The sequence below is a fragment of the Magallana gigas genome, chromosome 6 (assembly GCF_963853765.1).
Source record: "Magallana gigas chromosome 6, xbMagGiga1.1, whole genome shotgun sequence".
In the NCBI taxonomy this organism is placed as follows: domain Eukaryota; kingdom Metazoa; phylum Mollusca; class Bivalvia; order Ostreida; family Ostreidae; genus Magallana; species Magallana gigas.
Genome location: NC_088858.1, coordinates 12567188 through 12582725, shown reverse-complemented (window position 1 = coordinate 12582725; position 15538 = coordinate 12567188). Strand labels below are relative to the sequence as shown.

Genomic DNA, 15538 nt, shown 5'->3' with positions numbered 1-15538 from the left:
TATTACATAATCAGCTCCAAAGTGGTCCAATGTGATATAAAATTAATAGTAACAAACTTTTACATATCAATATTAATTCATTATTATCATATTAATCATTATCATTATTATTATTGTTATTACATTATTATTGTTGTTATTATCGTTGTTATTATTTTTATTGTTGTTGTACTTTTTACGCCATGAAACATTATGAATATAATTTATTACTCAATTTCTTTCTTTACCGAATAAGACCCTCAAGAGGCAACATGAAGTTTGTACATAAAACATTCAATGTACATAAAACATTCAGTAAACATATACAAGAGGGAAAGAGTAGGGTTATCAAAAGAGCAAGGTCATATATGAACATTTAACTAGTATACATTAGTATATATTTTATAATTAGTATTTATATTACGTGGGTTGATGATATTTTGTTATCAGCCAAAATAAATCCAAAGAAGTAGAACATTTGATTTATCATAACCTTATTAATATAACCTTATTAATAAAAAAAACTAGTTCTAATAAGCATATGTTCATTACACCGCGACATCCGGTGCTTAGTCCTATATAGTATTGTGCAAGGATTTATTGTATCGTACCCATATGAATAAAATGGACAAAAACTTCCTGTCCTCGAATATGTATGTAACTTGTGTCTGATTGTTGTTTTGTTGTTGTTGTTGTTGTGTTGCTGTTTTTTGTTTGTTTTTATTTATTTATTTATGCCTATTGTTTTATCTCAAGAAAGATATTAAACTTCATATGAAGTAATATATGCTCTGATGTATATTTGATTATCTATGGTCAAAAATTAATTATCTTAAGGCTTGCTGGAGCTTGCACCAAAATTTAGCAGAAAAGTAATTACATATAATTTGATTGACGATTTAAGCAACGAGCTTGTGTTAACGTCATTCTTGAATTTTCACCTGATATCTGACCAGGTGCCGTCATGTGGTGCCTAATTAATATACCTGAATCATTTCCTCATCATCACCTTGTAGCGTCACGGTGCGTGCGGTAATTCATCATAACTAGCCCAGGAGTGGCCAAACCATACCGGTGTGAAACCAATAGAGTCCGCATTATACTGGTCAACGGTCTTATATATTGACCGGGCGAATCAAACTTAAAGGTAATAAGAACCATCCGTCCAATAAAAAGAGAAGACTTAGAAAATCATCTTCAGAAATTATCATTGCAATGGTTAGACGGGTTAAATTAGAAGTATACTTATAACACATCGATTGCAAAGCATTATCGCGGAGTTAACGTATCGCGATGTGCGCTTTATCGTACTATGTCGCGAAAAATACACGCGCGAACAAACCCCACAGATTGTAAAACCTGATCATACAATGATTTGAACATTTTTATTGTGTAAATTACACAGGAGGATTGGAAACAAATTCTTACAACTTACATGTTCCTCTCCTTATGATAATACATACAGTATACACAATTGTCACAGTGATATTACATGTTACATAAAGTTATTGACTTTATAATAGTAATATTCGTAAATATGCATTTACAAAGCATTTGCGAATATTTGGTGCAATAATTTCAGAACTTAGAAAACAGGCGTGTATTTATATACAAGTATTTTAATTTTTTCCCGAAAGGGAAAGGGGTGAACTTTTCAAGTTTTCTGTTTGATCATTAGTTAATAAAATCCTGTTTGGTGAATTTGATGATCGAGTAGGTTTTGAATGCCATTAGTGTATAGTTTAGTTTATGTTTTATTCAAAAGTAATTTACAGTAATTATATTGTATTTAGTTTGATTTTGCATATCGATAAATAAAAATCTAATAAAAAAAAAAAAAGATTTAAAGTTTTAAATGAACATGTACAGACCCCGAATAAAGACGCTAAATCTAGAGTTGATTTGAATAGGTAAAATATAAAATGAATTAAAATCATATATCGGCTTAAGGAGTTGAGTATCTTTAGAATGCGACGTTGCGTTTGTGCGCCGTTTGACGTTATAAGCGTAACGTTAAGTAACACCAGTATCGTGCGCGACGTCACCCCCCCCCCCCCCCCCACCCGCGCATAAATAAAATTAATCGGATAAAAGAAGAAACAATAATTTAATAGGAAGTTATTAACACTCGCTATTTATATTTTACTAATATGACACGTAATTAAAACTTTCTGCTTTCCGTGACAACGTTGCAATTCTTAATTAAAATACTATTTTTTTTTAAATATGAATTTATTTGTAAATCTAGAGTTCGAAACCGGACTTTTTTTGTTCATTGTCAATATGTTAAATTTGTTGATAAAATAAAGTAATTGAAGCACATTTACATTCTTGATAATAAATTTTGTTATAAAACTGTGTTTACGTAAAACTCGAAAAAAAGAAGGAGGGGGTCATAATTATAGCTGATGCAATCACTATTTTCGGAGCACGAAGTTTGTGAGAAGCGGATCAGATTAGAAATCCTTGACTTGGAAATTTTCCTGTGAGCGAAAGGGATGCAAAAAAGGTGGTTTTAACGATTTTTGTAGGTTTGTAGATTGAGAACTTTCCTTTTGATTATTTTCAATACGCCCTAATGACTTAATTATAAATTAAAAAAGTCTGATTTTCCCTGCATATACATGTATACTAGCAATATTTCCGAGGAATGGGGTTATCTATACGGAACGCGTGCTTCCGGTTTAGAAAATAGAATCAAGCACACACATTTTGATGACGTAAATAACGCTGATAATTTTAGAGGTAATGGCCAACTTTTCAGTAACTACAGGAAGGGATGGTAGCCGCTACTTTGGAGGTAATAACTCGGGTATCTTTTCTGTTACACAATATACGTATTCTATGGACACTTTCGTTCGAATAATATCAGTGGGTTATTCAATCAGCTCCACTGTTTTCCACTGTGTTCCATATGCACGTGATAGTGCATCTTTTTTTATCCTTTACCTAAGCAAATTTTCTTGTTGGTAAAATGATAAGCTAACGAGGCATATGTTTTGTTTATGTTAAACTATTACACAAGAATGATGTATCAAAATTATACGCTTGAAACGAGTAGATCAGATGAATATAACACTTTGAAGTTTCAGTTCCCAATTTTTCACCCCCTCCAACTTTCTGTTTTTATTAGATCATAGATAATCAGTGTGTTGTAAGATGCAATGAATTATAAAGTGATGTGTTATTTCAGATCATGATGACAGATGGTCTGACTCAGGCAGTAGCCACGGTGGTGGGAAGCAGAGGAACCGTGGCCGAGGAAACCGACCGTACGGTGGTTACAGTGGAGGGAGGGGTGGTAGATACAGCCACGGGGGGTATCAGAACAGAGGTACACAGTGACCACAATAACACGTTACCTCCAGATAGTTTTTGTTCTATTCTTACTTTTCCATGAGTCAATCTTGTTTTATTGGACTTTATTTGATTGATGCAATGATTAATAGTAGCCTACAGAAATTGTATTTGGTGTTATCAGAGACATAAATAACAGAGATTGGCACCTGATCGAATTCTCGTGAAATCCCGCGGTCCCTATTGTTAAATGTTTCCAGTTTAAATCAGTATATCTTTCTAATAAACAATTATATCGAAATATAAACAGCTAAAACCTATTACCAAAACATTCAAAATATTATATTTTCACGAGTTTATGTCATATAAACAATATTAAAAGAGGAGTTTTAGGAGGCAGTTGCCTACCCGTCATCCGAGATTTCACCGATGTTTTATAGCTGGCCAATATATTTTCTATATATTAATCTTATTTTTCAAGTTTTTGTTTCAAAAATGTCTAAAACCTATGCACACTTTTCATTAAAACAATATACTTTTGGTTTAAGATCATTATCTCAGTTTACTAAAATGTAGTTCTCAAAGTAAGGTTGGTCCCGTACCATTTTTCAACAACAAAACACGCCAGTGGCGAAGTTGCCCATCTCTGTTATTTATGTCTCTGGTGTTATGAAATAAAAAGTTTTTATAATTTTGATATATATGGAATGAAAAATATTATACATTTGTGAATAAAGATATTTTGGTGCTGATGAGAATATTTATAAAATTGGTGTGACAAGGAAATTAAAAAAAAAAAACCCATTAGCTTAATGTAGTGTTTCTGTTATCTGCTGAATGTTGAATTCATGATTAAAATATTTATTATGAATATATCTGAAATTTAATTTTTATCTTGTTTGCAGGTTCTGGGGGTGGTAGATACAGTAGGTCAAGAGGAAGAGGGCGAGGGGGCCCAAACCCACGGAGCAGAGTAGACCCAGATGGAGATTTCAGTATGGGCGATGAACCAGGGCCTTCAACAAAACAAAGATTGTAAGAAAGTATCCATTAATTTTTATTTGATAAGTAGAAAAAAACTGCATCTCCCCAATGGTAACTGATAACCTTTTTGAAGGGAAAAAAATCAGCTATCTATTTGCCTAATATTGATGCTTCATAGATATACAAAGTAGATCTTGTACTGGAAAATATATGGGCTGATACAGTAAATGTATTCTAGTTGGCATGTACAATATTAGGCAGATAATGAATTTTTAATAGGTTAGTGTTGATTTGAATTAGCGCATTCCTAAATGTACCCATTTGTCAAAATATAAGTTTGATATTTGGGATTGTACTTGATTAAGCGGAAGCTGCATTTTGCCAAAGTTGCTAATTAGAATACACAGCCAAATGTAGTACACTGTACATTTACATTATTTTCAGAGAAGAGTTATGGTACTTCAACCTTGTGTGTTGAATTAAAAATACATGTATTTGAGTTGGTCAGCTATTCTTTTAAATTTCAGTTCTCCCTATGGCACATCTAGTAGGGGCTCTGCAGGAAGAGGAAGGAACAGGAATGGTAAAGAAGGCTTTAATTGATTAGACAAAACACATGTAAAAATAAGTGCATTATGGGGCTATCATGTATGTGCTTTTATAGTTGTATTCATAAATTAGCATTTACTTAAGTAGACAAGAGTAAGTTTGAACATACATGTTTGTGTAATTACAGCTAGATTTTAAAGAAAATTGTAATTTTGAAATAAAAAAATGATATCAATTTTAGATGGAGGAAATAATTATTCCAAGATGCAGAGAATGGGACTTCCATTTACAGATTCTGATAGTCCTCAGTGGTATAAAGTGATCGTAAGTAGCCTTTGTTATAATTTTTAAAAAGAGGCCGCCTGTTTTTGTTCATTTGAAATATTAGGAATGTAACACTAAAACATGTGCATGTTTCCCTTTTTACAGATACCTTATGGCAAAAAAGGAGGGAAAGATTTCATTTTAAAATCCCTCACAGAGAGAGTGAACATTCCTTTCAAACCAGTGGATGTAAGCTTTAATAATAGCACATTTATCCTGCCTTTAGAATTATATACCCAGTATTCATTTTACTCATCAATTCTGTACATGTATTATGCAAAATGGCCTATTTTCTGTTCCTTAGTTCCACTTCGAACAAGAAAAGGCTGTATTTTTTGTGCAAGAGAAACAAGAAGCCAATGCAATAAGAAGTCAAGACAAGAAAATACAACTTCCCAATGGTTTTAAGGTATTGGTTTGCAGATCAGTGGCCCACACTTTACCTTTTGTGCCGGCGCTGCAAGTCATCGAGAATGTGAAAGATTAAAGTATAAAATTAGAGATTATTTTATTGTTTATATCGAACATGCCACAATATGGAGGTGTCTCATACCCCATGAATATCACTAAATTTGACTTATTATAGCATTTCATACATGTACATGTGATTATTGTAGCACCATTTATTGTCAGGAATCAACCATAAGAATGCAGAGATGTTGTTTGATTTGATGTTCTCCAGAAAATGATTCAATGTTTTTAATATTTTAGATGATTGTGCTGGTTAAACCAAGTCCACCACCCGTAACAGAATTAGATAGTGGGGCACTAGAGAAACTGAAAGTAAACATATTTCTTGTACATGTATTTTAAACCTGTCACTAATTGAAATTTACATCTACCGGGTAATCAGTTGTTTCATTGAAAAGAGTTTGACAGTAAATTTTCAAATGTTTATTTTTTCTCATATAAAATTTATTCTGATGCTTAATTAAGTGTTAATAAACTTAATTTTTAGTTTAAATTCCAGATACATGGTTTCTGATTGATATTATAATGTACCTAACAGTTATTACAATGTTTAATATGGACATTGAAAATGAAGATCAGCAATTGTTTTTACTTTGCAGCTGTGCATGAGTGCGAGATATGACCCTTCAACCAAAGCACTCAACCTCAGTTGCCTGGCCAAGGACCAGTGTAAGTGTTAGAAAAGCTTTCAAACAGATCTTCCTTTTGAAGTTAGGATTCTGAAATTGTAATATATCAACAAATGTTTGCCTAACATCTTAGCACAGTGAATATACATTTACATGTATCAAAATATGTGACTCACAAAATGTGACACACAGATTTAAAGTGTGAATGTGGCAGGGACTTTTGTATACTTGTTTGCTACAAATATTTTAGCAATTAAGTTTTCCCCCCAAAATTGCTATTTTTTCAGTCATGTTCACATACTAGAATATCATATCTTTTAAAACATAATTAGGTTGCACTTATTTAAGAAACTTTACCAAAAGGTGTTGAAAATTGTAAAAAAAAAACAAAACCCAAAAACACCCAGCTTTACGATTTGCCAGTGAATCACATTTTGTTTTGATTTCAGCATTAGCAGCAGAAAATCTCTTTATGGCACTAAGTCGCAGAAGTGTAATGACTAATGTGGTCAAGGTCATAGAGGAGAATATTCCTGAGGTGAGAGTCAGTCCTTTGATTTGTCTGGGATTTCAGAGATATGTCTAGTTTTGACCATTAATCAGAATTTATAATGGGAAGAAATATAAACTGTAAATGTTTTGTTTGAACAGTTAGAAGAACTGGATATGAGCGACAATAGGTTAATATCACTGGAAGCCATGAGAGACTTGCCCCAAAAAGCCCCAAATGTTAAAAAACTAAACTTAGGAAAGAACAAAGTAAGTAATATAGGTATAAAAGTCCTCTGTGAACAGTTATATGAAAACATTGTTTTCACAATTAAAAAGTTTACTGGTTATTAGAGCTTTAATTTCTAATCTGATGAAAAGGAATGAAACATTTGATTGACTTCTACATGGCATGTAATCTACATGCAATAGTTTATGGCATGTAATGTTCATGTAATGGTTTTCCGAATGTAATGTACATATAATAATTCATCAGTTGTAATGTTTATGAAATACGATAGTTCACGTTTATTACATGTATTTACACCAGTAATCCTGACTTGTTTGTAGCTGTCACACGTTGATGAACTGCGAAAGCTGCAGGACTGGAAGCTGGATCACCTGATTCTGGATGGCAACGACCTTTGTGATAAGTTCAAAGACAATAACTCCTACGTTAGGTAATGCAATCTGGTCTGTGTACCCAAGGGTGTGTGGAGAGAGATGTTTGTGTCCTCCTAACCGTCAGCAGGCAATGTCTTCTCAAAGAACTCCATCATACTGTGCTGCTTTCAAGAAGTGACTGTGGCATTATGTGGGAGAAGAGAGATTTTAGATTGAAAGGATCTATATAATTATATTTAGCATATAACATAGCAGTGATATTCCATTAGACAAGATTTGTCATACAATGATTCAGTAGAGATTTAGCAAACAACAGTTTGTAAAAGTTTAATTTTATTTTCATCTTTCTGCCATTTGATGAGAGAAAATGTGAATGAACCACAGAAATAAGTTGAAAAAAAGGGCATTTTAATCTGAAAACATTTTCTTTCTTAAAAGCTAATTCAATTTAGACTAGTACACATTTGGCATTAATTGAGTATGAATAAACATTGAACACAAAATTTGTTGGTTCCACAATTTAAACAAGTACCAAACAAATAGATTTGTTGTGTGGCGAGAATGTCTTTTCTTACATGTAAGAAACAAGCAGCAGAGATTAATTGACATGCCGCAGTGTCGTGCTGTTGACATCTGACATGGAGTGACGCAGATTGTTCCCAATGACGGGTACGATCTCTCCGTGCTAGGAGGGACTACCTAAAACAGGGGCAACTGGCACTTCCGAAAGTGATGAGACAAAGCATGATGTGTGGTCAGAATGGCAATATTAAAATGTTGTCATTGTCAATTTTGGTAATTATTATGGGAACATAATCATGGAAAGGAAAATTGTTTCATTCTTCTCTTTCATAAAAAAAGAGATTTCTTATTCAAACCAGAAAAAAAAGAGAACAGGAAATAATCACCAAAAAAGTTTTGCTGTAATGTTCAGTTCATTCAAATTTGGTAAGTCTTTTTTTCAAACCTTCTCCATCACTTTCACTGTGTTAAGATAAGATGTCAGAATAAATCTGTCAGATAATGACCAGGCAATAGCCTAAATGAGAGACATGAATGATCAGATCATCACACATCAGGAATGTTCATTCTGTGATGAATGCTTTATCATTCCCAACAATACAAAGAGAATTTGTACTTCAATCAGCATCAAAATTTGAGGAAAAGAAAGAGACGGATTGGGTAAAAATGGGTTGGATGTGGATGGGGTAAAAATGGGTTCGATGGAATGAAAAAAGTGTAAATCATTTCTTTCATATTGTTTTCTGTTGTCAGTTTTCAATGGTACATGTACTAGATATATTGTGTATGCTTCATATTTTTTCCTTTTTTGTCACATGGCAGACACAAGCATATAGTTCCTGAAGTATTGTTAAGAATTAAATTCAGTTATTGTTTGGAAGGAAAAATACATTGTTGTATGGCAAATCTTGTCCAAATTTAACCACCATGCTATTTGATTTCATCTTAAACAATTCTTTAGCTTGTAAAATAATGGAACATTTACAGATGAATGTACTTGGACATGTATTTTATATTGTGAATATGTAAGGTTTAAAATGCTAGGTTTTCTACAAATTTGATTCATTTTAGTGCCATAAGAAAGAAGTTTCCCAAAGTTTTGACACTGGTAAGTAGTTGGTTGATCATCAATAAAGATGAGAATTTCATTGACTCTGAATGAACTAATCTTATATTTTGATTTTAACTCGCTAGAAACTGTTTACAAGAATTTTGATATGAAAAGATGGAAAAAAAATATCCATTTCATTTGTGTTGCTGACAAGGAGTATGAGAAAGCACATTTTTTCATCCATCAAAATTTTATTTTGTGATAGGATGGTCACACCCTTCCACCTCCAATTACCTTTGACCTTGAAACCAGCTCAGAGCTCCCTGCAGTAAAGGTCAGTATGTCAAACCCTTGCTTTGTTTTCATATTGAAGCTCAAATATCATAAACTGATTAAATTTTATTTCTGTTTTGTTATTTTCTTGGAATATAAATGATGAAAATTTACCTTTTGTTTCTCATCCATGCACATAGTTACTCATATTAAAGGCATTTCTAATGTTAATTCAAATAAAAATTTAGACTTAAAGTAGATCCAGTGTTCTGTGATGTCACACTTTTTTGTAAAACTTTGAATTCTTTAAACATTGTGCAAGATAGTTTTATTTATATTATGTGAATATAATCACATGGATGTAATTAGAATTATTGGTAGGTTAAAGATATTTTCGCACTTAATTTTATACTAAATTTCCAAATTTTTATATATTTTATCTATGCAAAGGGGAAATAACTCTTTTTCTGACTTTTCTCTCAGTTGTATGTCTAAATGCTATAGTTTTTCTTATTCCAACGATTAATTTTAAAATATTTTTGTAATTTTAGTTTTCTGATAAAGTTGACATTAAAATTAAACAAGAAAAACAAATTTCTGCCTACAAGATTTTACTTATAACAGAAAAAAATACATTTTTCTAATGCTAAAATATGCTTTAGTTTATGTTTATCTGGCATCTCAAAAAGTGTGATGACATGTATATTTTTTCTAACAATTGATGACATTTAAGTCTATTAAGTCGAAATCAGTTCGGTTTTTCAACTTTCCTTAGATAATTTTACGAGTATGGAGCTACCTTAAGCTGCATTTTTAAACGAGTCAGGTACATACACGTACTGTAAATGCATGTTTCAGCAATGGTCTATTCCTTGCGTGTTTATGTTGTTGTAAAATCTGCTCATGAACACTAGGTTATTTGGTTATTTTTAGGGAAGTTTCTTCATCAATGATTCCATACAGACGTCCACTGTCAACTTCCTAAAGGCGTTCTTCACACTGTACGATTCTGACAACAGACAGCCATTAGTGGAAGCTTATAATAAGGAGGTGTGGAAAACCCTGTCTGTCTCTGTTATGATTATGTCAATGTAAACAGTATATGTACTGGTATAAGGTTGTAAAACTCTTTCTACTTTATCTTTCAGGCATTGTTTTCATTGTCAGTGGCCAAAAATCCCAATATAGAGTACTCGTAAGTCATTCGGTTTGTTTATTAAATTTTCTTTAAGATAAACCAGCTTATTTGCTTTGTCTAATACAAATATAATTCTTGATTTAGTTCTGTTTATGGTCAACTCATTGATACAGATTTTAAATTTATATTAAAGTACTGGTATATGATAAATCTTAAATGTTTATATTTTTAAAAAAAAGGGCAGACATGTAAATGAATTTGATGATTTTATTTTTCAGTCAACCTAAAGTTCATGATTATCTCTCAGAAAGTCGAAACTTCATCAAAATGGGCAAAAGTACTTCAGGTAAATGTTTGATTTAATACATGTAAATACAGAGAATGGTACCTTGTGACTAAGTGTATCTTCGCTTAAAACCTCTTTTTCTTCAGCCCAAAACTACATAGTGTAGGAATGTCTGTCTCTTTTTTTTTTAGAAACAATGAGAAAAAACAAGTTGCTGAAGCAAGGGCAGATAAGCATAGTGGCTCAGCTGTGTGATCTGCCCTCCACAACCCACGACTACAACTCCTTTATTGTGGATGTGGACCACTCCTCAGTAAGTGGCCTATAATAAAAGACTCGGAGCTTTACCTACAGCAGTTCTTTGTCTGCTGTGTATAAATACATATACTTGTACATATGTAGAAATCACACATTTGAATTTGACATTTTTTATTGCAGGAAATTCTAAGAAGTTTTGTAGTAGAAGGAGTATTCAAAGAAAGTAAGTGAGAATGCTGAAAAAAAGTTGATTTACACTGCCTTCAATTACTGTTCAAATATGTTCATTTAAGAAATAAACAGCTATAAAAAGTTCACCGAGATATGATTTTGGTTGATCATGTGACCAACCAAATTCATATCCCGGTGAACTTTTTATTGCAAAACTTACATGAATGTACAAGCTATGGCGGATGTTGCATTGCATTGAGTGATGACACTTTCTAATTGATGTGAATTTTAATTGCGATTTGGAACAAAGATTCTGATTAGCGCATTTATATAGACCCGCCCATTTAATATCAAATGCAAGTAGAGAACATGATGTTAGCACATGGAAGCAAATGTTGGAGAAAGAAAAGTTGTACTTGCAAGTTAATAAAAATTACATACAGAGTTATTTGAGAACAAACGAGGCAAAGTTTACGTACATGTGTATAAATAATGTTAGTGAAATAAAGCAAAGAAAAGTTCTCTAAAAGCTTGGATGGGTGCATAAATGTATAGATTAAAGTCACAGATTGGACTTCGCTCATCAAATAACATACATTATTCAACTTATTGTTAAGAAATTAGTCAGAAACTATTTGGTAAACAAATATATTTTACGTTACCATTCGTAATGTATCATTTGTGGAAAATCACACGAGTTGAACAGACAAAAAGCTTGCTGCAAAATGTAGATCCACGGGAAAATTCGGGTTGACCCGCCATGAAATCCATTAGATGTTTTACAGCATATGTCTTCACTTACGGGTATTTGCTTATAAACAATCTGTATTGAAAATCTTTGATATATCATCACCAGATCTGTAAAATGAAGAAGTGTGGTTTGTTTATATAAATAAAAAACTGTGAAATGGGGACTTGATCTGCATTTGAATTTTACAATCTGAGGTTGATTAGCGTGTTTGAGAGAAAGTCAGCAGTGAGTAAAGCGTCAACATCAGTAGTAAATATTGTCTGATGAATATTGAGGTACATGTAATCAAATTATTGTCTCTAAAGACTGAGTGAGTTACAAAATAAGGTTAATCACAGATCAGTCTAAAATTGGACACGTTTGTGCTGTTAATTTCAAGTTTCGTGTACATGTTTGAAAACACATGCACACTTGTGAAGTGTGTCATTGATCGGTTGAAGTTAAAAAAAATGCAATATTTATGCAACATTTATTGTCGGTGTCTATTGTGAATTTTTTGGAATCAGCTACATAATAAATACTGCCTCAATTTAAATTGATGAGTTAAAAATGATTGAATTTATCAAAGAAGCATTGTGCTGAAAAATGTAATGGTAAGTGTATTTTTGACAATTGATTACACCATAAAAAACAGAAAGCAATTATTGTGAGATCTCTTTGACAATTATCGCAGTGATTTAGTTTTTGCAGTCCTGATACAGAGTAAACGACACAGTTGGCAGTTGGTACATAAATTATCAAAACAGTCACTTATACACATGTACCACTGTACAGGTAAAAGAGGGCGGGTACTAAACAGCAAATGAAAATGCTTATTGAAAAAAACTGCAACTCGTGATCCCAGTAGTGTTATCTCTCAACGCATCAATTTGTTGGTCGCAGTGTGTACACCCATGTTGGATTTGTGATATGATTGCTGTTTATTACTTATATTTACATTTGAAAAACGCAAATCTTTAGAATTGTAAAAATTACTGTGTTTTTAATTTTTCAATGATTCAACCCACAAGCGAGTGCGATAACTATTGTAAAGTCATGAAAAAGTTCGTACATAATTGAACGTTTTTACTATTCTATAGGTTCATATAAGGAAACATATTTGCAAATGTAAAGATATTTAATTATTGTAATTGCCAATTACAATAAAAATTGAACAAAATATGTAACTTTACTGTTAAATTGTTTTGATAAAAAAAAGAATGCTCTGAACATAAAAATGAAATTGAGAAAAATATACTTATCTTCATTTGTTAAATTAAATTTTTTTTTTAGCTGATAGCAAGTCGGATAGACCTCCTATTAGAGCGTTTAGCCGTAGGTTTATAACGGTTCCACAAGGGGCAGGGTATGTCTTATGACTGTCTAAGTGAATTGTAAAATGAAAATTGACGTCAAGAGAAAGATTCTAAAAACATGTAAATTTGTAAAGAATAAAATTGCTTTAAGGAAACTAATTATGTTTATTTTACTTTCAGGATGAACATCATTAATGACATGTTGACGATAACAAATGCCTCTAGGGAGCAAATCCAGGTATATATCATGAGATTTACTGAAATTACGATCTTTTATTTCAATGAAATTGACTCTTAAATTCTGTTTATTTTCTGTTAATGGTAATATACGAACAAGCATTCAGTTGACATTGCTAAATTGTATGAATTACATGAACATAATCAGTGGGCTTTCAATTGTGCATAGAAAACCAGCTTTAAGCTATGTATTTAACTATATTCTGTGTTGATCAAAAATATGTTACAAGTGTTTCTTAGCATTGGGCCTATCAATAGCAATGAGAATTGCATATCATTTTGGACAGATGAAGCTGTAAAAACTCATTCACAGAAATGTGCTCTCACAATAGTTCAGTGACCAGTCTTTTATTTACTCTGTTTATGATATTTCTTTGTAGAATGCCTTCAAGCACCCTGCCCCCACCCCGTCCTCAAGTCCTGTCCCAGAGTCTTCTCCCCCGGCCCCCTTCACCCAGACCCCCTCCACATATACCCCGGAACAACAACAGATGATTCAGCAGTTTGCTGCCCAGTCAGGCATGAACCATCAGTGGTCCATCAAGTATGTTTGTGTATTATATATATAATATACATGTATGTATTATCTATGTACTGGATTTTCATCCTTTTTTCAATTGAGTACCAAAGTTTTGGGATTGTTGTAGAGCAGATAAACAAAATTATTTGTTCAACCAATTATGATGAAATTAGACAATTTTTAGGTAGGAATAATGTCCATAAATTTATGTATCTCTTAAAATCTGTGCTTTAGCAAATCTCAGAGAATTCATGCTCATGAATATTAATGAAACCAAAGAATTTTTACAAATAGCATAACCAGATAAAGCTGTGGGAAGATCCAAAGTTACATTTATAAGGGAATCTGTTTGCCACTACATTAAATGTAATTTCCAAACTCTGGAATCAGCACTTACTATATTCATAAAATGTTTGTAATATGAATTGCAGGTGCTTGGAGCAAAATGGGTGGAATTACGAGAAATCAGGGGAAATATTTTTGGAGCTACAGGTAAAAGTCAAACAATCTCTGTGCAACACATAAGACTCTACACTGTTCATTCGATAATAAAGATTTAAGTTTTTCAACTTGCATGTGTACATACATTGTATATTGACATGTATAAATACACGAAAAACAAGTTTATTTTTTTTCTGGAAAGTTTTGCATCAAATCAATATTTGACATTCAGTGGATATAACTGTAGTGTGGTATTGTCATGACTGTTGACCTATGTTATCTCACTTTGTAGAAACAAAACAAGATTCCTCCAGAGGCTTTTACCAAATGAGAATCACCTCAACTAACAATAGGAATCGCAGTTCATTATCCCAGTAACTCAGTGAAGCATGTGTATGACCAGTTGAAGTAAACTAACGGTTGTTAATGAATGTTTCGCTCCCAAACATTATTTCTCCGATGCCAAGTGAAAAATGAAACACCAATCCAGGACATTTTACTGATTTTATACTTCATACTGAGCATCATCTGATGCAAGTGTTATAGTAAATATGATGGTCAGCTATCTCAGCTGTGAACTGTTTTATGTCCATGAAACTCTGTTTTATTGGGTGCTTAGATTTGGATGAGTTCCAGTTTTAATGTTTTTACAATTGATAGACGTTTATTTTGATTGTAAATCAAGGAATGAATGTTGGGAAAAAAGTGCTCATTTGTTTTACATGTACTGTCACTTTTTATTTTTAAAGCAATGTATTATTTTTTACGATTATAGAGATTTCATCCTTGTTTAATAAAACAAATATGAGAAGAAAAATTGCTGTTTTATTTTTTTTTTGGATGTCTTGTTCTAAAATATAGAATGTACGTAGGAAAACGTATTGTTTTGTGTCCTTAAAATAATTTTGGACATCAATCAATATTTTGTCTTTATAGACTGAAATGAAAATGTTGTCAACATCAACTCATCAGTTTCAGAATAACAATATTTCAAGTACTGGGATGAAATAATTTCAAATGTCTTGTATGATGTTATAAGTTTTGAATATCAATCCAATACTGTGGTTTCATCAATATTTGATGAATACCAATTTTCGTGGATTTCGTTATTACGTTGATCCACGAAATTAAGTGTTCATTGAAGTGCAATTTCTATTAACATTTGTATTGATAGGGACATTGGCCACGAATTTACGCATCCTTAAAACTGTAATTTTTACTTATCCACGAAAATTGATACCCTTGAATA

At 32.2% G+C, this 15538-nt stretch overlaps 1 protein-coding gene across 2 annotated transcripts; it reads left to right on the top strand.

Annotated features, from left to right (window-relative positions):
- Positions 1–2645: 2645 nt before the first annotated feature.
- Positions 2646–15106, top strand: LOC105322156 (nuclear RNA export factor 1). 2 transcript variants are annotated; one of them, XM_066086700.1, is made up of 24 exons: positions 2646–2779; positions 3173–3261; positions 4196–4311; positions 4788–4843; positions 5051–5133; positions 5239–5322; positions 5438–5542; positions 5845–5916; positions 6204–6273; positions 6683–6771; positions 6885–6992; positions 7293–7402; positions 8940–8976; positions 9185–9253; positions 10126–10242; positions 10341–10387; positions 10609–10676; positions 10808–10929; positions 11055–11097; positions 13069–13141; positions 13272–13329; positions 13709–13872; positions 14280–14340; positions 14582–15106. In XM_066086700.1, the coding sequence occupies exons 1-24, from the start codon at positions 2728–2730 to the stop codon at positions 14618–14620; spliced, it is 1932 nt and encodes a 643-aa protein (XP_065942772.1). In that variant the 5' UTR covers positions 2646–2727; the 3' UTR covers positions 14621–15106. The 2 variants fall into 2 exon arrangements, with proteins under 2 accessions (XP_065942772.1, XP_034325678.2); XM_034469787.2 differs by having other exon boundaries at positions 3173–3313; positions 4182–4311.
- The last annotated feature ends 432 nt before the right edge of the window (positions 15107–15538 follow it).